General features: G+C 36.0%; 2 protein-coding genes across 2 annotated transcripts; one reads left to right on the forward strand and one right to left on the reverse strand.

The window, feature by feature from the left end:
• Positions 1 to 5,418: 5,418 nt before the first annotated feature.
• On the reverse strand, positions 5,419 to 6,467 carry LOC125865477 (replication protein A 70 kDa DNA-binding subunit B-like). Its single transcript, XM_049545705.1, has 5 exons — positions 6,297 to 6,467; positions 5,909 to 6,217; positions 5,787 to 5,848; positions 5,584 to 5,708; positions 5,419 to 5,495 (listed from the first exon to the last, which is right to left on the reverse strand). Exons 1-5 carry the CDS (start codon positions 6,465 to 6,467, stop codon positions 5,419 to 5,421), a joined length of 744 nt encoding a protein of 247 aa, XP_049401662.1.
• Positions 6,468 to 7,343: 876 nt separating this feature from the next.
• On the forward strand, positions 7,344 to 22,397 carry LOC125844005 (uncharacterized). Its single transcript, XM_049523225.1, has 15 exons — positions 7,344 to 7,798; positions 8,140 to 8,282; positions 10,139 to 10,228; positions 11,787 to 11,849; positions 12,453 to 12,539; positions 12,629 to 12,778; positions 12,864 to 13,021; positions 13,448 to 13,682; positions 13,825 to 13,935; positions 15,293 to 16,351; positions 16,445 to 16,708; positions 18,612 to 18,797; positions 18,907 to 20,061; positions 20,462 to 20,812; positions 21,421 to 22,397. Exons 1-15 carry the CDS (start codon positions 7,501 to 7,503, stop codon positions 21,829 to 21,831), a joined length of 4,761 nt encoding a protein of 1,586 aa, XP_049379182.1. The 5' UTR covers positions 7,344 to 7,500; the 3' UTR covers positions 21,832 to 22,397.
• The last annotated feature ends 801 nt before the right edge of the window (positions 22,398 to 23,198 follow it).

Consider the following 23,198-nt stretch of genomic DNA (forward strand, 5'->3'; position numbering starts at 1 on the left):
AGGAAATGAGATTATTTGCCTTGTGTTCATTCTCAATTTGAGTGAATTAGTCAAGTTTCATTAAATATTACTGGTGTTATTTTGTTTAATTTACATCAATATAATCACAATTTTAATTTTTTTTGTGTATAACATTAATGTTCATGTCAGCTATAATTATATTACTATAGTCTTCTATCAAATGAGTGTAAAACATTCACCTCTTCTAACTATATATTACTATAGCTTAGCACGGGTCATGTCCCACTAGTAATAATTAGGAAAAATTATGTGATTAAATTAATTTATATAAGTTAATTATTTAAATTAGCTATAAATCAAAGAAATTACTTTTCGCCACTAACATATAATCATATTACATGGGCCATATTCAGAATTTGTATAATTCGATTCCTAATTGTATAAATTCAGAATTTATATATGCTTGCCTTAGCTATTTATATATGATTTATTTATCCTGTTTGTATATGATTGTTGACACATTTAATTTGTACTAGATTCACTGCACGTGCGTTGCACGTGGGTTCATCATCTTGAGGTTGATTCAACAATGAAAATGAATTGGGTGTCGCATGTGATAGTTTGAAGTCATGTTTCTCTGTGAATTATTTTGTTACTGTGGACATGGGTATGGTAAGTTTATGTGCAAGTGTCTTTGACGTGTATGTGAAGTCTTCATCTCCCTATACACGGCGAAGTTTATATCAATGTATATTTGAGTTGTTTGTAATATGACTTTGTATGTCATTATTAATTACGCCATATACTTAGCGCGGTGTCACGCAAGTTAGCTTCGTGGTGTAAGGCATGTGCAGGCAATGGTAGTATCCTATATTTTTTGCTACGACACTTGTTTTGAATTAATTCTGCAATAATTAACAATTTTGTCTGTTACTTCTGTTATATCATGTTTAACATGTCCCATTTAAATAGTGTATTATAATGTAAGTGCATAATTACATAATAGAATATATAGAACTGTAATGCCATATTAGTTCGTTCTATGGTGTTGTTGATATAGTCGTCCCTTCCACTAAGCTATTAAATACATTTGAATAATCTTTCATTTGATTCATTTTATGTGCTAGTTTTCCCATCTCCGATTGCTTCGATTTCTTTGCATTTATCAAATCTCACCTAAAACTTCCTTGTACACAATATTTCTTATGTATGTCCCTTTGTACCGTTCTGGTTGTTCAATCATGACCAATACATTTGTTGTCGCCATTGATATTCCTCTCGATAGTGCTACGTACAGTTGACCATGTGAGAAGACATGTTGGGTAGGTACAATCCAACATTAGGTATTGTTTGACCTTGTGCTTTATTATTATCATTGCAAAACATAGACGTATTGGAAATTGTTTCCGAATAAATTTGAAAGGATATCCTTCATTCTCCGGTGGTGATAGTTGTATCCTTGGAATAAACACTTGTTTTGTTGCATATTGACCTGTTGTTATTTCGGCATGTATGATATTCTCGTCAAATCTTCTACAAATTAAGCGAGTCCTATTGCATAATCCATTTGAGGGGTCTAGATTTCTCAGCAGCATGCTTGGGGCATTTTCTTTCAGCACTAACCTAATATGTAAATTGTAAAGATTCATTAATTGTTATGTATTGATAAGAACATATTTGTTGATTTATCTTTTGCGCTATGAAGTAACATAATAAGACATTTACAAAAGGTTGACGGATTAGATAATGTACCTATGGGGTGGTAGTCCATTTGGTGTTAAGGTGTTGAGGTATTCTTCTTGATAGTAGTTGTTGGTATCATCTTCCGCTGAGTCAAAACTGATATATGTTTTTGTTTCTCCAGGGAATTTCCCAATCCGCATTTCATTAAGATTATCTACAAATTCATTTGTACTTGCTAAGATTGCCCGTTCCGTTATATTGTCAGCTTCTTGAAGGGCTGGAAATATTTCCCTGATCAAGTTTCTTCTGGATTACCATGTTGTGTTTGTTGTACAGTCATTTGTTCTGAAAGTGCTTATAAATCGTGTACTTATGCTATTATCTATATATAACAGGATAGTCTCTATGTAAGATGACAGGGATAATATCATTTGAATGGTGAAGCAACTGAAACCTATATGAAATAATTCAAACCATATTTGCACAAGGTCCTGACCTCCTAAATATTTCTTAGGTTCATGTGATATGTTTGTAATGTCTGTGTTTGTAATTATTTTGTCTAAATAATAATTTGATTTTGTATTCCCCACGATCCGAATGGCTTATAATCTTGTATTACATCTTGGTGAGGCATTGTTGGAATGTTCTGTGTTTATGTCTTATCATTATGGTTGTTTTTTGGTGTGGCCTAGGGACCATGACAGAGTTACAATTGTGTGGCAGATTTGCGCTCATCAAGCAATATGTATTATATATATAATTGGGATCAGTATGGACTTAGCCGCATGACTTTTGAAGCCATTAACTTAGGAATGGAAATGTATGTTTTTCCCCACTGTACGATAGGTGAACAAACTGAAGATGAAGCCACTGTTTTTCTGCCACCATGGGTTTGTATATTTTTCATTATTATGAGTAGTATAATGCATATATCATTACTGGATGCAGTTCACAGGGGCAGGATAATGAATCTTATTATGAATGTGTTATGATAATAAAGGAAAACTTACAATTTGTAATTCGTCGTGCGTGATGTTGTTGTGTAAAATTTGTAGTCTTGCGGATTTTATTTAATATGACAGCATAACCGGGGATTGAATAAATAGATCCTACAACTTAATGTGACTTTGAGTCTCAATGTATAGTTATTTTGAAGAGATGGAAGAATGGAATGTCAGGACTACAATATAACTGGAGGATCCAGTATTTCTTGCAGAAATCGCAAAGTTTAGCGAGTTGTTATTGTCAGATGGAGGAATGCCACAGTGTTTTGAAGAGGGGCTTGTCGAAGTGGTGGCAACGATTCGGGAGGGAACTTTTAGTCTGCGGCGCAACGCTATTGGAAAGTTGCGATGGTTTTGAGTAGGCGTGACTGTTGGCCGATGTGTTGGTTGGTCCTGCCGGCTGTCCTAGTAACATTAATGTTCTGGTTAAGCAGGATTCTATAATATACTATTTTTACTATTAACTATTATAATTGCTTTTTTGCAATTAAACTTTGAGATAATAGCTATTAAGGTGACACAACTTTAGTAATTTTGGTAGTAATATTATTAAACTTAGTTATTTATTATTAAATTCACTCACCATAAGCTTTTATATACATAAAATAAGTAAATTTAAGTAATCAGGAAATAAGTTCATTTTAAATATCATAGTCACTTTTTAATAAATGAACAACTCACTTTCAATATCAATTGTATTCTAGGATGTCATTTTTAATATAAATTAAATCTAGCAATCAGTAACATTAATGAAGTAGTCATTGATCCATTGAAAGGCCTTATTCATTCATAGTGCATGTATTGCTAATGATAATTATAATGGGCTACTGATTGTGACGTTTTTTTAGAATTATTGTATCATGATATCCAAATTAATTATGGGATTTGAATTTATAAATTTGTATGACTGATGTTATTGTCCTAAAGATGTATTTTTTTAGAGTTTGTTGATCTATAACATAGGTTATTGACTCCTCAAGTAATAGTTCTATTTAATTGCAGTCAGACATTCATAAGTTTGTTTTTGATTTGACTTTATCCCGTCAAATTGTACATATGTGTTCAGTTGGTGTAGTCGTTAAATTCCCCTACTGGGTATCGATAGTTGGGGTTGTCTGAATTTGTTGTGTGATTATTTTAAACGCATGGACTGCTGCGTTGACATGTTGCTTTGGATAATGAGAGTTACTTTGTGATGTTATGGAAATACGATAAGTACAATATGTGGCAGTGTTTGTTATTTATTTATAAGTATATTTGCATGAAAGTACTTTTTTATGCAATGATACGCAAATTTAATAGTATTCAATCTTCTTGGGAAGTAATCGTTGTACATATGAACCATAATAGATTTGGAAGCATCCTCAGGTGGATAACCATAGTCTGGTTGGGGGAGTCTGTGGTAGCCATCGCAAAAGGGTCATCTATGGAAGAAGGTAATATGGAGCAGAGGCTATATATACAAATAACACATATGAATTTCACACATAAATAAATAATAAGATACAAACATTGGTTATACGATATAAGCCACACATTGTTTAGTTACAGAATTCAGAAAGACGTCTAATCTTTAGCGGCTTTGGGTTTCTTTAGGTTTCTTTTGGTTGATTTGGGCCGCTGCATTTGTGGTTTTCTTAGCCCCCTTCCTGTACTTCCTCACTGATCTGACTTCTTCTTCCAGGATAATTGGTGCTTCATCTTCTAGTTGATGTATTTCTTCGGCAATTAAGCTCCTACGGGGGTTTGCATCTGTCAAATCAATTCTGACAAGGAAGTTGAATTGTTTGTCTTTACTCAACACCAATTTGCGGTAGTAGTGACATTCTTCTTTCTTTATAAGATATAAACAATTGAATATGTTAGTTTGAAGGTTGCCAGTAAGGTACACATGATACTTTGTAAATACGACGTGAATTCAGTGAACTCTATCAATAAATTCCATACCTTTATTGAGGTTGTTTATATGTACTCTTGCACGTTGCAGCCTAGTAAATTATTAGCCGCTTCAAAAAGTACGACTCGAGCACGTTTTTCTCCACCACACACTTCAAGTCGTAAGCAGTATCTTCAACATAAGGGTAAAAATTTAATATGAAAAGTTTATGTGTTTTGTAAGGAGTAGATGTTTAATGGAGTTTTAACAGAGTCTAACCTCATTGCATAATCTACATTATCAATGTTGCAATTAGTACAAGCTGATGCCTCTTCTATAACTTTGACTTTCTTATGGCACGTTTTGCATGACAAATACCATGGTTCATCTTTATTGAGTATGTCTACAATCGTTGCTTTGAACTTGTACATAGAATCCTGCAAACCACCAATATACCATATTTGTGAATATATGTTAAACATACACCTGATTTTTATTTATGGAGGGGTGGAGTATCGGTTAGTATGTACATGCGATTCAGCAAACAACCCATCGAGAATATGGTCCAACGGAACTTCTATAGCTCTTCTCATTGCCTTAGTTGGTGCTACTGTAATATCTTTGTTGTCAGCCTCTATGATTTCGCGCATGTATATACAATGAGGTTAGTTAGTGGTGCGAGCCTTTAAGAGTGAGGTGTGTTCAGTGCATATGTTTTCAGGTATATGGGTATATGTAATTGCAGAACAATGATAATAGAGGGATTATGTCGTCTTAGAGCAAGGTTTGATTTCACTTGGCTACAATAGTGAAGTGTAGTTTGATCATATGTTTTGGCAATTGGGTTAAAGTAACCGTACTGAACACATTTGTGAATAAGGTAACGTACCAGGCTCAAAGGTCGATTGCTTTTTGGAAAATTGGATTGATTAAGACACTGCTCACAGGAATAGTAGAGATCCCAAATCGGCCTAGTATAAGAAAGACATGTTAATGTTTACAAACATGAGCTATAGTCAGTTTATAGTAGTTAAGCGGTTACAGTAGATGGTTGGATACCTTTATAGATTGAGACTCTAACGTCGCATAAGCCGAGTATAGGCTTATCGTCTTTAAGCTTATCCAGGAATGCACCGTCATTTTCAGCAAAATCACCCCAAAGAGTTACAGTTGTAGGCTCCATCCTACAGTATCAGTTAGAAGTAAAAAGGGCACCATCATATACTTATATAGATGTTAGATTATGAATCATCAAAACTTACAACTCATTTGTAACAACTATTTCTCGTCTTTTCGAAGTTGCATTTTGAATGATAGGATTCACCTAAACTAAGACGCAAATCAAGTCTGGAAATTACTCATGTAAATTAGTGATAGCACTTACGTAATAGAGTATGAAAATAACAACTTTGATGTTTGGATAGTTACCTAGAATAGAACCATTAGATAAGTTATCAACAACATCTAATGATAAAAAACCATCAGAAAATTTATGTGTTGAAACCTCATGGTCGGTCTCCTTTATAACTGTGTTGTCTGTAAAGGCCAATTCAACTTTTTTATGCACAGAAGAGTAGTTGGGGTTGACACGATCATAGCGTCCTTTAGCAATGTAGTAGCTCTTATTTGGCTTCAAAAAGTCCTTCCATGTTTCGATATGCTTATTAAATAGTGTTTCTTGAATCTTTGTGCCCTATTATTAAGCAGGTGTGGCATAAGTAGAACAAATATTAACAGTGCGATAACGGAAGTAAAAGTGTCAATGTTGCTACCTCTTCGTCAACTAATATGATTGTTCTATAAGTTCCTTCGTGCCTTGAATTCTTATAAGGTGTTATTGAACCCCTTCGAATAACTAAGACTCTAATCACAGATTCAATAGAGTTTTTTAGTATCTTGTTTATCAGTACAGTCTGTTTTGCTAGTTCCGATTCAGTCGCCATGTTGGTTGAATATTGATGACTGCAGGTACCTGAGGACATGAGTGCAACAATGTTATTTTTGAATGGCTACGAAATTGTATGTAATCAGTTGAATGAAAAAAAACAAAATTGTCCCTGTATGTGACTATTGTAGTTACTGCCATGGGATGGAACAAAGTGAAGGATTCCATATGAATGTGTTTCATATTGCCTTCTTTGAGATTGTAAATTTTTTAAAAAATAAGGGAATGCCATTCAGAAGGGAAGAACTTACAATGTGTTAATGAAATCGCACAACATATGCTAAGTTGTTCTCTTTGCAAGGCAGAGCAGATGCGTTGATTATGTGTTTGAGTTTTTTCTGCGTGCCTGTGCTTAACTGTAATTGTGGTGTGTTTGATGGGGAGAAAGAATCTCAGTGGCAGACATATAAATAGGGGAAAGTGGTAGTGTGCGACTGGTTGTGATTGTTGGACGGAGGTGTTATTTCATTGATAAGGCGGCAAAAGTGGTGGCGTTTACCAATGGTCGTTTATAGAGGGCGAAGAGGGATGTTGAAAGTGTAGCAGGTTGAATTGGTGGTGTTTCCGATTGGGTGTATGTGGGATAGGGGTATTTTAGTATTTTAACATTAAGGTTAGGAGTTGATGCTTTTAAAGTAATATAGATAAGCTCTGAAAAATTTCTAAATGTATAAATACAAAATTTTAATATATTTGTATATTGACAAGCGAAATATACAAACAAAAATACTGATAGCAAACGAAACTATAACTACAAAGCATAATTAGGCTAGCGATTGCTTATTAATCTCTTTGCATCCATTTAAATTTGGGTCAGGCCGGTTCGGGTCGGAACTACAAATTTCAAGTTAGCTCTGCATTTTCTTCTTCACCGCCTTCTCTTCTTCTGAAGTGACTGCCAATATCTTCAAAACCCCCAAAAACTCTCTTTTACCATAAACCTGTTCTTCGTTCTCCTCTGCGGTTCTCAAATCTCATAGAGGAACAAGAACCCTTAACTTTTTCTCTTCGGAAGTGTAATTACAGCAATTATGACCAAGGTATACGGAACTGGCACCTACGATTTCCGGCGCCACCGGGTAGCTGAGTACCCGGTGGAAGCATCGCCGCAGACGGCGGAGGCTCCACAGAAAATGCTGCCTTCTATGACTGAGAAGCCGCCGGAGTCGAAGCCCGGGTCGAACATACCTAGCTCCATAACCCTTGCTGAGATCCAACGTGACCGCTTGACGAAAATCGCAGCTTCCAATTGGGCGAAAACTGAAGAGAAGAAAACCTTTAGTCCTGAGCTTGTTAAAGAAATTTATGACACGGAGCTTACTGTAAAAGGTTGGTAGTTTGTTTGCGTTTCCCGTTATTTAAGCCTTTTCGCTTCTCAGAATTTTAGCATAGTGAATTTTGACTGTTAATGTATTATGTCCTGTTTGAAATTGAAAAAAATAAATTGAATGTGTAATACTTATGTTTTATTCTTAAAAAAAAGTTAAGTATCATGTGTTCCATTGAAGTCTAAAAGTCAGTCAAGAAAGGACTTAAATTTTTGTACCGATAGATAATATAATTGGATATATATGAGTTTCTATGATGTGTATGGTAATTATGCATGTGCAAATGCGTGTTGTACTGAAATAAATTTTGATTGATCATCCTCTATAATGGTTTGTGTAAAGGGGGGAGAAAGCCAGTGCCACTGCAGAGGGTGATGATATTGGAGGTTAGCCAGTATTTGGAAAATTATCTTTGGCCCAATTTTGATCCAGAGGCTTCTTCCTTCGAGCATGTGATGTCAATGATACTGATGGTCAATGAGAAGGTATGCTGTTGTTCTACTACTGCACTCATTTGAGTTAGTTGGTGTTTCTGGTTGTCTGTTAGGGTGTGCTCAGAGATGGGAAGTTATTTTTCCTCCTTACTTGGTGATTACATAGTCAAGATTTTGCTTGCAGCTCTGCTTATCAGAATCATCAACATTTTCTTTTATGATCGTGTCCCGGGCCAGTTTGTGCCCACCTTACCTATTTCCACGGGGATACCTCCTACCAATACAAGTACCGGGTAATTTTGTTCATCAAGGCTCGGATGAATAAGAAAAATCACCTAGTGTTCTTGTATCCACTGGGATTTGAACCTCATGGGGCTCAACCCATCAACAATTGTTGATAGAATCTCTTTCTTTGTTTTTTCCTTTTTTTCCTTTTTAGGGATAGATCAAAGTGCTTATTAGTACCTTACTAAGTTGGTGTTGTCTTTTGCAATCGCGATGCAGGAAAAATCTGCTTTAGCCCTCCAAAAATTGTAACTCAGTGTCTTTACTGTTTTGACCAAATGTGTAAGGTCGACACCAGTAAACTGTTAACACGACAGATTAAATGTTTGATCCCATCTAAAATTCTTTTACTTCGTTCTCTCTCTTTCTCTTTCTCTATATGTTTAAATACATTGTGTGTGTGTTTCTCTCTCTCTATATACACAGACATACACGTACAGCATATATATATATATAATTTATATGTATGTAGATATTTAAACAAAGCCTCTATGTACACAAGTAGTGGGTGTCCTCTCCATAATTTTGCAAAAAACAACTTATAATATTATACATCTTCTACTAAAATTGTCTTCCTTCTGATAGCATCCCTTGCTCCGCAACGTATAGAACACCACTTTTCTCCTAACTCTGAATTCTATATTGATTTTCATAGAGCCCTATTGTCACCCCATGCACAAGAGACTATGGTATGATTTCACTGTAGTTTCCTCCGTGTTTGGGGTTTCTCAAGCAACCTAATCAATCCTTAATAAAGTTTGTGTGTGTATATGACCTCTGAAAGAAGCTTCCACGTTTCAACCTTCCTGTCCTATTAGGGTCTCTTAAAAGAAACATCCAGGGTCACCTTTGTTCCGCCTTATTAATCAGTTAAGCTAGAGTGACATTCTTATAGTAATTCGTAACAACAGATAAATTTGGGAAATCATCTTTCAGCACGCAAGGTACAACCCAGTTAGGGCTTTTATCATTTTTAGCTTCTGGCAGATAGAGCCTGTGTAATTGTTTCTTCACATGCCTATCTGCACAGCCACTTTTCCATCACTGCTCAGGTATATAAATTTCCAACATAAGAATACCCAACATGCCCACACTGGTTGGAGGTGTAACCCTGTCCTAAGTCCCAACGTTAAAATTGTCGAAAGAATCTTACAAGACATTGTTAGCTTTGAATAAAAATACAGTTTGTCAAAATCCAAGTGAAGCTTAATAGAGGAAATGCTTGGTGAGAATAAACTCTCTCCCCCGAAGCCAAAAAACAGAACAACATGGAATGAAGAGTTTAAAGAACACAATGAAACAACAATTCATGAGAATAGAATACTTGAAGTCTTCTTTTACTCTGCACATCTATGGGTAATTTTGTTGCATTGTGCATCTGTTATGTTATTTTCAAAATGGAAATTGGTGTCTCTGTTTGCTTTTCTACATTTAAATAGAAGGGAAGTTGTGTTTGACTTACAAGATGATCAAAGAGTTTTGCTAGTCAGGTGGTCGTGATTTCTGGATTCATTAGCAGAAAAGTTAGCTTCTGTCATGTGCAATGGTTATAAATAAACATGTCTTGAGTCCTGCAAATACTTACGAGTCACTGTTTACCGGATTTCTTTTGCAACTTGTAGTTTCGGGAGAATGTGGCTGCATGGATCTGCTTCTATGATAGAAAGGATATGTTCAAGGCATTTCTTGATAGGGTTCTTCGGCTGAAAGAGGTTTGTTTTTGTCTTGGGCTAAACATATTTTAGTGGTTTAATTTAAAAAAATTCTTAATTCAATAATATGAGAAAGTCTTACTATATAATAATATCTTCTTTTTTTAAAATTAAATATTTTTATTTTTGCTATGAGTTATCACAAAACATTTTAAAAATAAGGTAGCTTATGTAAAGGGTGAGTCACCTTCAGGGAATTATTGTCTATTTTAGGTGCTCTCCACAGATGTTGCTAATACATTTGTTTCTTATTTCACATATAATCACATATAAAATATACGTACATAGATTTCACATTTTCGCTTAAGTTGTGCAAGTGTAATTTACGCAGGAAAAGAAAATGACAACAACTACTAGTGCAGAGTTAAGTAAGAAACACATACTTTCCTGCTGTATGTAACCTTACTGGTAACTAGTAAAATTACTCGCGCTTCGCGCGGGAATTTAATATCATGAAATTTATGAAATAATACTTAAAACCTATCGGTCATTAAAACTAAAAAAATATATTATTTTACATACAAGATTACGTACTAACGAACATTAATAATGTAAAGGAAAATGAAAATTATAACATCTTATCATTTATCCTTAATAATATAAGCATAAAGTTATGACCGTAAAAAAAATACCAGGATCTGTAACATAAGCAATGATGTTAGTGTGCAACTCAACAAGAGCAAAGTACACGGATATTTAATTGTGTAGAAGAAGAAGAAAAAGAAGAAGAATAAGAAGTTCAGAATTTTCATTGTTTTAAAATGAGAGGAAATCCCTCTATTTATAGACAACAAAGGATAGTGTGAACAAATGTCTGTTGTGCCTTATTGAAAAGGTCACAACTATTTGGAAAAGTGGTCACAATCTTTCATAAAAGTCACAACTTTTCGTAAAAACTCTTCATTGAAGTCGTAACTTTTCATAAAAGTCACAACTTTTCATGAAATGAAAGGTTAGTTTTGGAAATAAATAATTTAAAAGGGAATTCTGGTTTGTGGTGGCGCCACGTAGGCGGGCCTAGGGTTCTCTTTTATATATATATATGATATATGATATGATTAGTATCTGTCGAAAACTTTAAGCAATTGTTGAAATCTTTTGCTTAGTGATAAAGAAGAATTTATAATGGTCAGCATCACCTACTACTTTTTATCTTGATAGATGGCATGATTTTGTTTGGTATATTTATTCTATCATGCATATATAGAGTTCTAAAATTTCATGGGAGCTTGTTTAATGAACAACTGGAATGCCAGAAAGCTGTTGTTTCCGATCATCTTGGTCTCCAGGTTGCTGTTTCTTTCTCTTAATTGATCGTCAACATGTGACACATTCATGCGTCTCACATCATGCTAGAATGTGGTTGTCACGTTGTTTTTCTTTTCTTAAGGTGAACTGAACTGTTCTTTATCTAAGATAACTTTCTGATTGTGGCTGTTTCATATGTTTGAACATTTCTGTGCTTTGATAGATTGTGAAAAATTGATTGGTTGTTCCATTAGTGCTAAGTTACTATTCTATTCTCTGTTTTATCTAACAGTTTAAGACCTTACTGCAGGGTAGAAGCTTGACAATTCCTGAGAAAATTAATTATCTACTTTTCATGATCAATGCTTTCCAGGTACATCTACATCCTTATTGCCGGATCTTACTCTAATTTTCTGATCCATTTCCCTTCACTTTGTGACTCTTGACTTTTTTTCTATATTATGCTTTTTATTTCTCTAATTTTAGATTGTAAATGTTATGAAGTATGAATAAACATATGTTCCCTGTTCTACTAAGCATATGAGAATGCTGCATCCATATTTCTTCTTCCTTAGTTTTACGAAATTATTCTTAACCTATGTCAACGTTGAACGTATCTCTGAGTCATATAATCATATTCCTCACCGTAAGAATTGCACGGTTAATAGTATGGTTGTACTTGGTTATCTCCTTATTTGGTTTTGGACAATGCTTCCCGAGGTTCATTTCTCAACACGGTGTAGGCGTATAGCCCAAATCCATCTTGAATGTTGGTAAAGCATAATTTTTTTTGATCTTCACCGATAAAGAAAAACGAATATCTTTTTACCAGCAACTGTTGTTAGGGTCTGAATTGCTTTCTTGTGTTTTTTTCATGGCTGCTATACAATTACTTTCCTATTTTGTTTTCTGAGAATGTTATTGGTGTTCCTCGTTTTTTGGTTTGATGAACTATTTATACTTTTTGTTCATTTAGAGTTTAGAAGACGAGATAGTGAGTAAAAAGGTTTTGAGGTTAGCCGGTCTACAGTGTTGGCATTGCTTGTCATATGGTCGATTTCAGGTAACTCTTACTATGTTGTTAAATGGAGTATAATCTTCCTCATTCCATGTTTCTAATTTTATTATTATCATTATTATTATTGAGAATAGATGGAGCTCTGTGTTAACCCTGATCTAATCAAGAAATGGAAGAAAATTGCAAAAAGAGCCAAGGAGGCAGCTAAAAGAGGCGAATCTTTTGATACCTCAACCATGCTAGAAGTGAATTTCTTGAGACATCTAATTGAGGAGTTTCTTGAGGTATCAGATAAGGGACTTGTCTGTCCACCATTCTTTCCAGCTTGTTTTAGCAGAAAAATTCTGATGCTTCATTCTCCATGATCAGGTTCTTGATTGCAAGGTTTTTCCTCAGCCAGACAGTGAGGTCAATAATGACTTGGATTTCACAAGTGATTTTGAAGGTGTTAACGATGCCTCTGTCCTATATTGTGAACGGTTTATGGAGTTTCTCATTGATCTATTGAGCCAACTGCCAACTAGAAGGTAATAATGCTCTCTGTAGTAAAGCAGCTTCCAATGGAGAAAAAGGATGCTGGCTATGTAGCCCAAACAATAAAATGAGTGTCATGTACAGTGTGGAGTCAGATTCAAAATGACTAGTGCTTGAAAATTAGGAACATGATACCATTCCATTACAATTTTTAGTTTTGTGTAGTGATATACCCACAAGGCATTTTAGTTTAGATATGTTAGAAGTCTTTTAGAACACATAAAAACAATTTAGAGCATTATTTTCTTTCATTTAGTTTTTTGTTGTGCTCCTTTTTCCAGAGCTTGGTGAGTTCTAAGTTTGACTGACGTCACTACCATAGTTGTATTTGCTAGTATATAGCAAGTTAGCAACACCAGATTTATTTCAACTAGGTACTATTTTCTCATCATTGCTTTTTCTATTTGGTTATCCTGCAGATATATAAGGCCTGTTGTTGCTGATGTTGCTGTGGTTGCAAAATGTCATTTAAGTGCTCTTTATAGGCATGAAAAAGGAAAGCTTTTTGCCCAGCTGGTTGACTTACTTCAGTTCTATGAAGGTTTTGAAATTGATGACCATTTAGGGAGACAAATGACTGATGATGAGGTGATTCAGGCTCATTATGATCGTTTCCAGTCATTCCAGCTTCTTGCATTTAAGAAGATACCCAAGGTCTGTTCTGATTTCTGTTTCTTTTGATGATGATGAGCAGCTCTGTATATTGTTTCTTTTAAGATAATGCCAGTCTCTGTGGACAATCTAACTGTATCATATCCAATTTGTTTACATCTCTTGCTCTCCTCTGTTTCTGTAGCTACGGGAACTTGCATTGGCAAATGTTGGTGCAATACACAGGCGCGCTGATCTATCTAAGAAACTTTCTGTGCTTACTTCTGAGGAGCTGAGAGATTTAGTATGCCGGAAGGTTTGTGAATGGATGTTTACTATCTCTGATATATGACATAGAATACCAATCACTGTGCATTAATTATCATGTAAAGCTCTTCTATATAGAAACTGTAAAGAGTGCAAGTTCATTCACCCTTTTGGTACTTTCCATGAGGAAAAAATTGTGTATACTCGGAATCTACTAAGGGACTAAGGTGCACTACTTGTATCGTAGAAGTTAGTTGTTGGTGCTAAAGCTGTTGGTGAAGGGAACTATAACCCTACAGTGATATTCTTCAACGGTGTTGATAGTAAAGTTTGTATGGCTTCTATGTTTACATCGTTCCTCAAATTGTGTGAGAATTAGATTTCAGCAGAAGTAGTGACACCTAGATGATGGCTAAATCAACTTTATGACAGTTAATGACTCAGCACAGCATACAATGTTGAAACAACCAAAATGCATATCACTTTCTTATGGAGATGTAAGATTCAAAGATAGATTAGCTCTGAAGGACTAATTATCTCTGTAAACTACTGATTTAATGGCTAGTGGGATTACAAGTTTACAACTATTCTCACTTGTCTTTACATGTTCTCTCTGGTGAACCTAAGAAATGGAAAACAATCTTTGTTTACACTGTTTGACTTCCTTCATTGATTTGATATATTGGGTTCTATTAATTAAAGATGCCAACTCCTTCTTGTCTATTTCCATATTGGCATCAATGCATCTCCAGATTGTTCTTGCTAAATAGTTTTTTTTTTCCAGATGATTATACATTTCATTCAGATTGTTGCCTAGGGTTTCTAATAGTGATGAACATGGTTACCTTTGAAATGATGGAGAAATGATTGTTCGTTTCAGGGCATTGAGGTCTATAAGGACCCAAAAAAAGAAAAGAAGATATTTAAGGCACATGACTAGGAACTTCTGGACAACTTATATAGCTGTATGACAAAAGCTAAAACATGTTCGTTAGAAAATATGTTTTTTCATTGAAGTGGATTTCTGATCATTGCTGTTTGATGTGGTGGTTGGTCTGTGCACTCCCTGTTTCCCTCTCAAGCAAACCTTGTTATATTTGCAAAGAATATAGATAACTGTTCCTTTTACAAAGAAGTAGACACATTTCTGTTGCTGTACGCTTTGAGAGATATCATGTTGCATAGTGCATCTTAAACTGCTAAGTCAGTGGTGCGTTGTTGGTGGCCTAGAAAATGCATCTTTTACTTCAAAATTGCTTTCTGGTTATTATTGCTACCTGTTTAATATTCCTGCATTTGCTCTCTATTCCCTATGGTAGTTGTACTTGCCTAACTCCACGATAGCAAGAGTAATTATCTCCTGCAAGATTGTCATTGCTTGTCTGATACCTCCGCCTTGATTGCAGCTAAAACTGATATCAGTTGATGATCCATGCTCAAATAGAGTTGATTTCTTAATTGAAGTAATGGTATCTTTCTTTGAGAGACAACAGTCACAGAAAGAGGCCATAAATGCTCTTCCTCTTTACCCTAACGAGCAAATAATGTGGGATGAAAGCCTTGTACCAAGCATCAACTACACTGGGGAAGGATGCCTGGCACTTCCAAAGCTCAACCTACAGTTTTTGACACTTCACGACTATCTTCTTAGAAACTTTAACCTCTTTCGCCTTGAATCGACTTATGAAATCCGTGAGGACATCCAAGAGGCTGTGCCACATCTCCTTGCTTATATCAATAATGAAGGAGAGCCAGCCTTTCGAGGTTGGTCGAGAATGGCTGTGCCAGTTAAAGAATTTAAGATTACAGAAGTTAAACAACCAAATATAGGCGAAGTAAAGCCAGCTGCTGTAACAGCAGAAGTTACTTTCAGTATCTCCAGCTACAAATCACAAATAAGGTCAGAATGGAATGCACTTAAAGAGCACGATGTTCTATTTTTACTGTCTATTCGTCCTTCATTCGAGCCTCTCAGTGCTGAAGAAGCTGCTAATGCAACCGTACCACAGAGGCTTGGTCTCCAGTGTGTACGCGGCTGTGAAATAATTGAGATGCGTGATGAGGAGGGAGTTCTGATGAACGATTTTACTGGGAGAATCAAGCGGGACGAGTGGAAACCCCCCAAAGGAGACCTTAGAACTGTTACTGTTGCACTTGACACAGCACAATACCATATGGATGTTGGTGATATAGCAGAGAAAGGCGCAGAAGATATTTATGGTACATTTAATATATTGATGAGGAGGAAACCGAAGGAGAATAATTTCAAAGCCATCTTAGAATCTATAAGGGATCTGATGAATGAAACATGCATAGTTCCTGATTGGTTGCATGATATATTTTTGGGCTATGGAAATCCTTCTGCAGCACAGTGGACTAATATGCCAGACCTCCTTGAAACAGTAGATTTTAAAGATACCTTCCTAGATGCTGATCATGTTAGGGAGAGTTTTCCTGATTATCAGGTATATATTGTTTTTCTTTCTCTTTACCATTATGCTGGTGTGTTCATTATACTCTCTATATCTTTCTCTGTTTCCTCATCTTCTTTGTTCTAGGTTTGCTTCGTCGACCAAGATGGCTTAGAAAACGTGCAACCAAGCCCCCCTTTTAAGATTAAGCTTCCTAGGAATCTCAAAGGGAAAGCTCATGCCCTTCCTGGAAGTGAGAATTCTACTACTGCTTCAGTTGATGCTGCAGGCATGCCAGAAGTTCATTCCGAAAGAGACAAGCTTATTGTCGAAGCATATATCCCTCCTGATCCAGGTCCATATCCTCAGGATCAACCAAAGCGGAACTCGGTTAGATTTACCGCGACACAGGTATGCATCACATCACATCATAGTTTCCTAAATTCTTAAATGCTGTCATCTGTTTTCTCATATTTGAAAAAAGGGCTAGCCGAATAATTAGTACTCGTCTAATATGAGTATGCAGTATTTAATCAGGCAAGAAATATGAAGATTCTAGTAGCAAAGTGAATATGAACTGGCTTTATAGTTCACTATAAGTTCAAAATGACGTTATAGTAATAATGAATGCTGTATGGGATTCTTGAGTCGGACTGCTACTTTCACATTGAAGTGAACATGTGGTATGGGTTCTTCTTTCTTCTATTTTGGTTGGATTACACAAGCGGTTGTGGTATAAGGTTGTTCCCTTCCATCTAATAGAAAACCACTTGCTTCTTAAGAAGGCTGGATCTAATATGTGCTTGTGAGCTCATAAATCTTGCATTAGTCAAAAAGTTTTGCCAATTTAATTGCACGTAGTGCTACAACCCTCAGATTTCAAGTACAGTGGGACTGACATGTTTGCAGATCAAATTTTAAAATGCCTACAAAGTGGACAAGTGCTCATGTGATGAAATTATATCAATGTGGAACTTGAATTTGGTTTAGTGCAATATATTTTACATCCAGCATGTGATACTTATGCGGAATTCAGCAACTATATGGTGCCTCATTAGGTAAAATATACTTATTTGGATAAGAGATAAGACGTAAGAACCCCTGAACTACAGTGAAATTGCTATTTACATACCTAAACTATGGGAGAGTCCTCTTACTCCCTAAACTTAATTTTTCCACATTATTATAAATTTTAAACCCCTGGAATTAATATTTTCATATTATTTTAACCCCTGAATTATTTTGGTCCAGCTTTTGTTGTTGTCTAAGTGCAGTTTTTGAATTTTTGCTGCTGTCCAGTTTTTGGTGGATTTTTTGTTTAGTTTTTGGCTGCGGTTTTGGTGCCATTTTTTCTGCAATTTTGCTGTAGTTTTGATCCAATGGCATGAACAAGAACAACAACTTGCAAATTTTATACACCAAATAAATGAAGGAAACCTGTGCAAAATATCAACTTTACAAGTATGATAGCTTTCATACATGGAGGAAACCTGTGCAAAATATCAAAGAATAATTATAGATATCAAAACCAGTGATGCAACTTCACTGATATAAATGTCATGCAGAAGTGCACTTAACCGTGCAATAACATCATCCTAATAGACACTGGTATGTCACGCTGGGTGTAGTTTCCAAATGTGCAAATTCTAATTTTAAAAGAAGTAAATTTGTCTAGTCTGATTTAGCTTTGGAAGTTGGTCAAGTTAGAGCTCAATAAAAGAGAAGTTCAATAAATTATGGATGGAGGGAGTGCTTGGGGATTAAGTTAGTTGTTCCACTCAGGATTTTTTGATTTTGCCTGTGACTTGTATGTTGGTGGGCGTTTAAGTGTGAAATTAGTGAACCTTTAGTTGTAGAGAATCCCAAATTGAGCATAATGAACATAAAGGTTTCATATAGTCGGCTCCGCTAGATAGGGAGTGAGGCATAGGGGATTGGTTGATTTAATGAGATTTTATCTGTTTGAAAGGCGAGAGGTAAAAGCAAAGTAAAACAAATCTGTGCTCCTCTCACGCTGGTGTTATCTTTCTTCCATACGATCAAATCAAATTTCTTCGACTTCAAGTTATTGCTCTCTTTCACTCTCCTTGTAGCTTGTCTATTTTAAGATTCAAGTCTGATTGCTTTAATTTGGTTTAATAATCTGATTGTTCCACTTAAGTTTACTCTGAAATTTTTGCTTTCTTTGGTGTCTTTCACTCTTTTTGTAGCTTGTCTCTTTTAAGATTCAAGTCTGATTGCTTTAATTTGGTTTAATTATCTAATTGTCCCACTAAGTTTACTCTGAAATTCTTGCTTTCTTTGGCGTATGTAGGTTGGAGCAATCATCTCAGGCGTTCAGCCAGGTTTATCCATGGTTGTGGGACCCCCTGGTACGGGAAAGACTGATACCGCTGTGCAGGTTTTGAATGTTCTCTATCATAATTGCCCTTCTCAACGGACCCTGATAATCACTCATTCGAATCAAGCTTTAAATGATCTTTTTGAGAAGATAATGCAAGTAAGATATTTTCTGGGTCTTTGATATGAGTTTTATGCATTTAAAATGTGAAATTTTCAATCTTATTGCAACTAATAATAATGATGTTCCACTGTTGTAATTACCATAGAGAGATGTGCCAGCTCGCTACCTTCTCCGGCTTGGTCAGGGAGAGCAAGAATTAGCAACTGATCTTGACTTCAGTCGTCAGGGGAGAGTAAATGCCATGCTTGTTCGGCGGCTAGAACTGCTTAGTGAAGTTGAACGCCTTGCAAGGTCCCTTCAACTGCCTGAAGATGTTGGTTATACATGTGAAACTGCGGGCTACTTCTGGCTGCTTCATGTATACTCACGGTGGGAACAATTTTTAGCTGCTTGCGCTGCAGAGAAAGATAACCCAACCATTGTTCAGGATAAGTTTCCCTTTAAGGAATTCTTTTCTGATACTCCCCAGCCAGTTTTCACGGGTCAGTCTTTTGGAAAGGACATGCGTTCAGCTAAGGGGTGCTTTCGTCATTTGAAAACAATGTTTCAAGAACTTGAAGAATGTAGGGCATTTGAATTGCTCAAGTCTACTGTTGATCGATCTAATTACCTGATGACCAAACAGGCAAAAATTGTGGCAATGACCTGCACTCATGCGGCACTTAAAAGGAAGGATTTTCTTCAAGTGGGTTTTAAGTATGACAACCTGTTGATGGAAGAAAGTGCCCAAATTTTGGAAATTGAAACTTTCATCCCGATGTTGCTTCAGAGGCAGGAAGATGGCTATGCTCGGCTTAAACGCTGTATACTGATTGGGGACCATCATCAATTGCCCCCTGTCGTGAAAAATATGGCTTTTCAGAAGTACAGCCACATGGATCAGAGTCTCTTCACAAGATTTGTCAGACTAGGGATACCATATATTGAGCTCAATGCCCAGGGTAGGGCACGGCCAAGTTTAGCTCGGCTTTACAATTGGAGATACAGAGAACTGGGGGATCTTCCTAATGTGAAGGAGAATGCGGTCTTTCATAAAGCAAATGCTGGATTCTCATACGACTATCAGTTGGTAGATGTGCCCGATTACAATGGCAGAGGTGAAAGTGCCCCTTCACCCTGGTTCTATCAAAATGAGGGAGAGGCTGAATACATAGTCAGTGTCTATATGTATATGCGCTTACTTGGATATCCTGCGAATAAGATATCAATCTTGACTACTTATAATGGTCAGAAACTTTTGATCCGCGATGTTATAAACAGAAGATGTGTCCCTTATGACTTTATTGGTCCTCCACACAAGGTAAATATACTTTTTATTTATCACTTTGAGCTGTATCTGGTTGTTCCAGTGAGGATCTTTATTTGAATTGGAAAGCAAAATTTTCTCTAGCTTATTTTTCTTTGGCATGTTTCTTGGGAATAAGGTGTGTGTGTATGTCGTGGGAGAAGGGGTGGTTCTGTTGAAACATGCTTTTAAGAGCTGTGGATAGTACCTCAAATGTCATGAATAGTATAACATATGAGTCTGTTAAGGTTGAATAACCTCAAATTTCATAAATAATGCAAGTATTTAACGTGTCTGTATTTTGGAATGAATGCTTTCCTAGCATTTCAAGGCCCCCCCAAAAGAAACAATGGGGAAGTTAACATAAATGACTTATAGTTTCTCACTATGAATATTTGTTAATTTTTTGGGGCAGGTTGCAACTGTTGATAAATTTCAAGGTCAGCAGAATGATTTTATCTTATTGTCTCTAGTTCGTACGCGCTTTGTTGGCCACCTCCGTGATGTCAGAAGATTGATTGTTGCAATGTCCCGTGCTCGTCTGGGTCTCTACGTTTTTTGTCGACGTTCTCTGTTTGAGCAATGTTATGAACTTCAACCAACGTTTCGACTTCTCTTAGAGAGACCTGATTCCCTCGCCCTAAATGTTGAGGAGGCCACATCTTTGACAAATCGTCCTGTTGGAGAAACTGGACCAGTCAGTGTTGTTAGTGGACCTGAGGAAATGCAGGCTATTGTGAATTTTAAGATGCATCAGGTCTATCAGGTATTTTTCTCCGACTGCAATATATGGATAATTTATTTGGTTGACATGGAAGCCTTAAGCAATTTGCTAGCTTAGTCTTGTGGATTTGATTGAAAACCTTGGTTAATGGGAGTAGTCTGACTCCTTTGCCGTTGATATCTGGGGACAGTTGCCACTTTTGGTTTATTTTGCATGAGTTCCTTCGCAAGTCACCGATAAATAATAATACACTGTAGGTTGGTGTAATCTACTGTGACATGCTTGAATGTCTTCTATGTTCTATGAAACCTAGAGAAGATGGTCCATGGTGGTAGTGTCCCTTGTTAAGATGAAATGGTAGCAATGCTATAAATGTTAACAAACTGTTCCTTCATCTCATTTTTGTGTAGTTAAGACATTTTTGTGCTTAATACCTTCTGCTCAACACTACACTTGAGAGGCCCTTCACTTCTTAATGTTTATCTAAATGCTTCTCAATTTACAGCTTTTATGAGCATGTCATATTTCAAAGCAGGGTTCAAGCAGTACTCTGCTTTGAAATCTAAAAAAGTGTGTGCACAAATTTATTATCATGGTATTTATTTTGTTAATAATTTGTTGTTGGACTTGTACCTGCATCTTCTTCACAGGCACGGATGATGAGCCATATTGAGTATCCAGCTCATCCAGAATCTGTCCCCGAGCCAAGTGTTGAGCAGAATGTGATGTCCCTATCCCATAGTATGGATACTGATAAGACCGCTATGGAAGATGGCGATACTGGGCCTTCAGAGTCAATGGAGTCCACGAAGGTTCCACCTGATGATGGAGAGATGTTAGTTGTGGGCCAGTCAAATGGAGAGGTTGATGGCGAGGATCAAAGAGTTGATAGTGGTGGACTGGGCACATCAACTGGGTCCACAGAGGTTTCACATGATGATGCAGAGATGTTAGTTGCGAGCCAGTCAAATGGAGAGGCTGATGGGAAGGACCAAAGAGTTGACAGTGATGGAACAGACCTCGAGAACTCTTCGAATGTGGAAAGCAAGATGGAAGAGTAATATCAACTGTACTCCAAGTTTGCTTCTCTAGACCACCATGGAACTTGATTGCCTGGGAAATGTAAACTATGATCTTGATTGTTAGCGGCCCTAAGATGTATTGATCTTTAAGAAGGTTGTGAGGTCAAAGACCAGATGTGGTGGAACAGCTGCAAATGCAATGATATGTTCCCTGCCATCGACCTCCACAAGCGACACGAGTAATTTGAATACGCAGGCCGTGACTTGGTTGAAGAATATGTAAAGCGAAATTGTGCTTTCATGGGTGTCTAGTAGCCCATATCATCGGTAAATCTGTAATCGATTATTTGTAACGATTGGAGGTGGGAATGGGGCATAGGCCGCACCAACTCGAGACTTGTTCGTCGTTCCTCGGTTGTCTTTTTGGTGAACTCATAACTTATTGTAAAGTAAATTGAAATGTACAACTGTTTTAATCGTTTAAAACTAGATTTCAAGGGTTACATATTTTGATTTTAAAAAGTTTTGTTTCACTTGTTAGAACTCTTGCCTCTGTAACTGTATTTGTTTCAAAAGTTTTTATTGAAAAATTCTACACTAATTTCTATCCCAATTTTCTCATACACATCTTTCCATATTCCTATCATCAAATCAAATATTTTCATTTCCCATTTTATAAAACATTTAGTTGGGGCAACTTGAATTGTAGTATGTAGCTAAAATTTAAGAAAATATCATATGAAGAAATAAAAGGGGAATTATACTATTATCATTTGTAATCTTTTCTTTGAAAGAGACGTCTAAATACATTTCATATGATAATAAAAATATGTTATATAGTACCAATGTTACATAGCCAACTCCTGTATACAACTCTTCCCCATCTCTCTTCCTCCAAAACAAAGCCTAGGTGTCTCTATCAAAAACTAAATAAAATAAGAAAATACTCCATTAGCTTCAATTTATTTGTCTATTTTTATTTAGTCTGCCTCAATTTTTATTTTATTTTTACAATTCTTAATTTTAGTTTTTTACGTAACATGTTTAGTACGACAAGATTATTTAATATTTTAATATATTATACATTTTTAAAATTTAAAATTAGAAGATTAAAAAATTTCTTTTATCTTCTAAAACTCCGTATCAAATTAAAATCAAACGAAGAGAGTTGTTAACATTTCAATTATTATACGTTCTAAACATGTCATGTCAGATAATGATCTTATATGGAACACCAATTATTATTAAATTTATTTTCAAATAAATATTGTCAACTGCTTATCCTGTGATACACATTATTTCACACCGCCGACGGCCGGCCGGCCCCGTCAAATGGTCCAAACGCTGCCCTCAATCAAATGCTTTTTTTTATAAAAAAAAAAACTAGTTGTAATAAAGTAAAAAAT

Source organism: Solanum stenotomum, chromosome 1, assembly GCF_019186545.1.
Source record: "Solanum stenotomum isolate F172 chromosome 1, ASM1918654v1, whole genome shotgun sequence".
NCBI classification, from domain to species: Eukaryota; Viridiplantae; Streptophyta; class Magnoliopsida; order Solanales; family Solanaceae; genus Solanum; species Solanum stenotomum.

Excerpts from the sequence above, each read along its gene's own strand:
- LOC125865477 (XM_049545705.1), bottom strand. The coding sequence starts at position 6,467 with ATGGCGACTGAATCGGAACTAGCAAAACAGACTGTACTGATAAACAAG. Across the intron at positions 5,849-5,908 it reads TTATTTTCATACTCTATTAC|GTGAATCCTATCATTCAAAA; the intron begins GTAAGTGCTATC and ends GTCTTAGTTTAG. Across the intron at positions 5,496-5,583 it reads TAGAGTCTCAATCTATAAAG|GCCGATTTGGGATCTCTACT; the intron begins GTATCCAACCAT and ends TTCTTATACTAG.
- LOC125844005 (XM_049523225.1), top strand. The coding sequence starts at position 7,501 with ATGACCAAGGTATACGGAACTGGCACCTACGATTTCCGGCGCCACCGG. Across the intron at positions 16,352-16,444 it reads AGAGTTTTCCTGATTATCAG|GTTTGCTTCGTCGACCAAGA; the intron begins GTATATATTGTT and ends TCTTTGTTCTAG. Across the intron at positions 20,813-21,420 it reads AGATGCATCAGGTCTATCAG|GCACGGATGATGAGCCATAT; the intron begins GTATTTTTCTCC and ends TCTTCTTCACAG.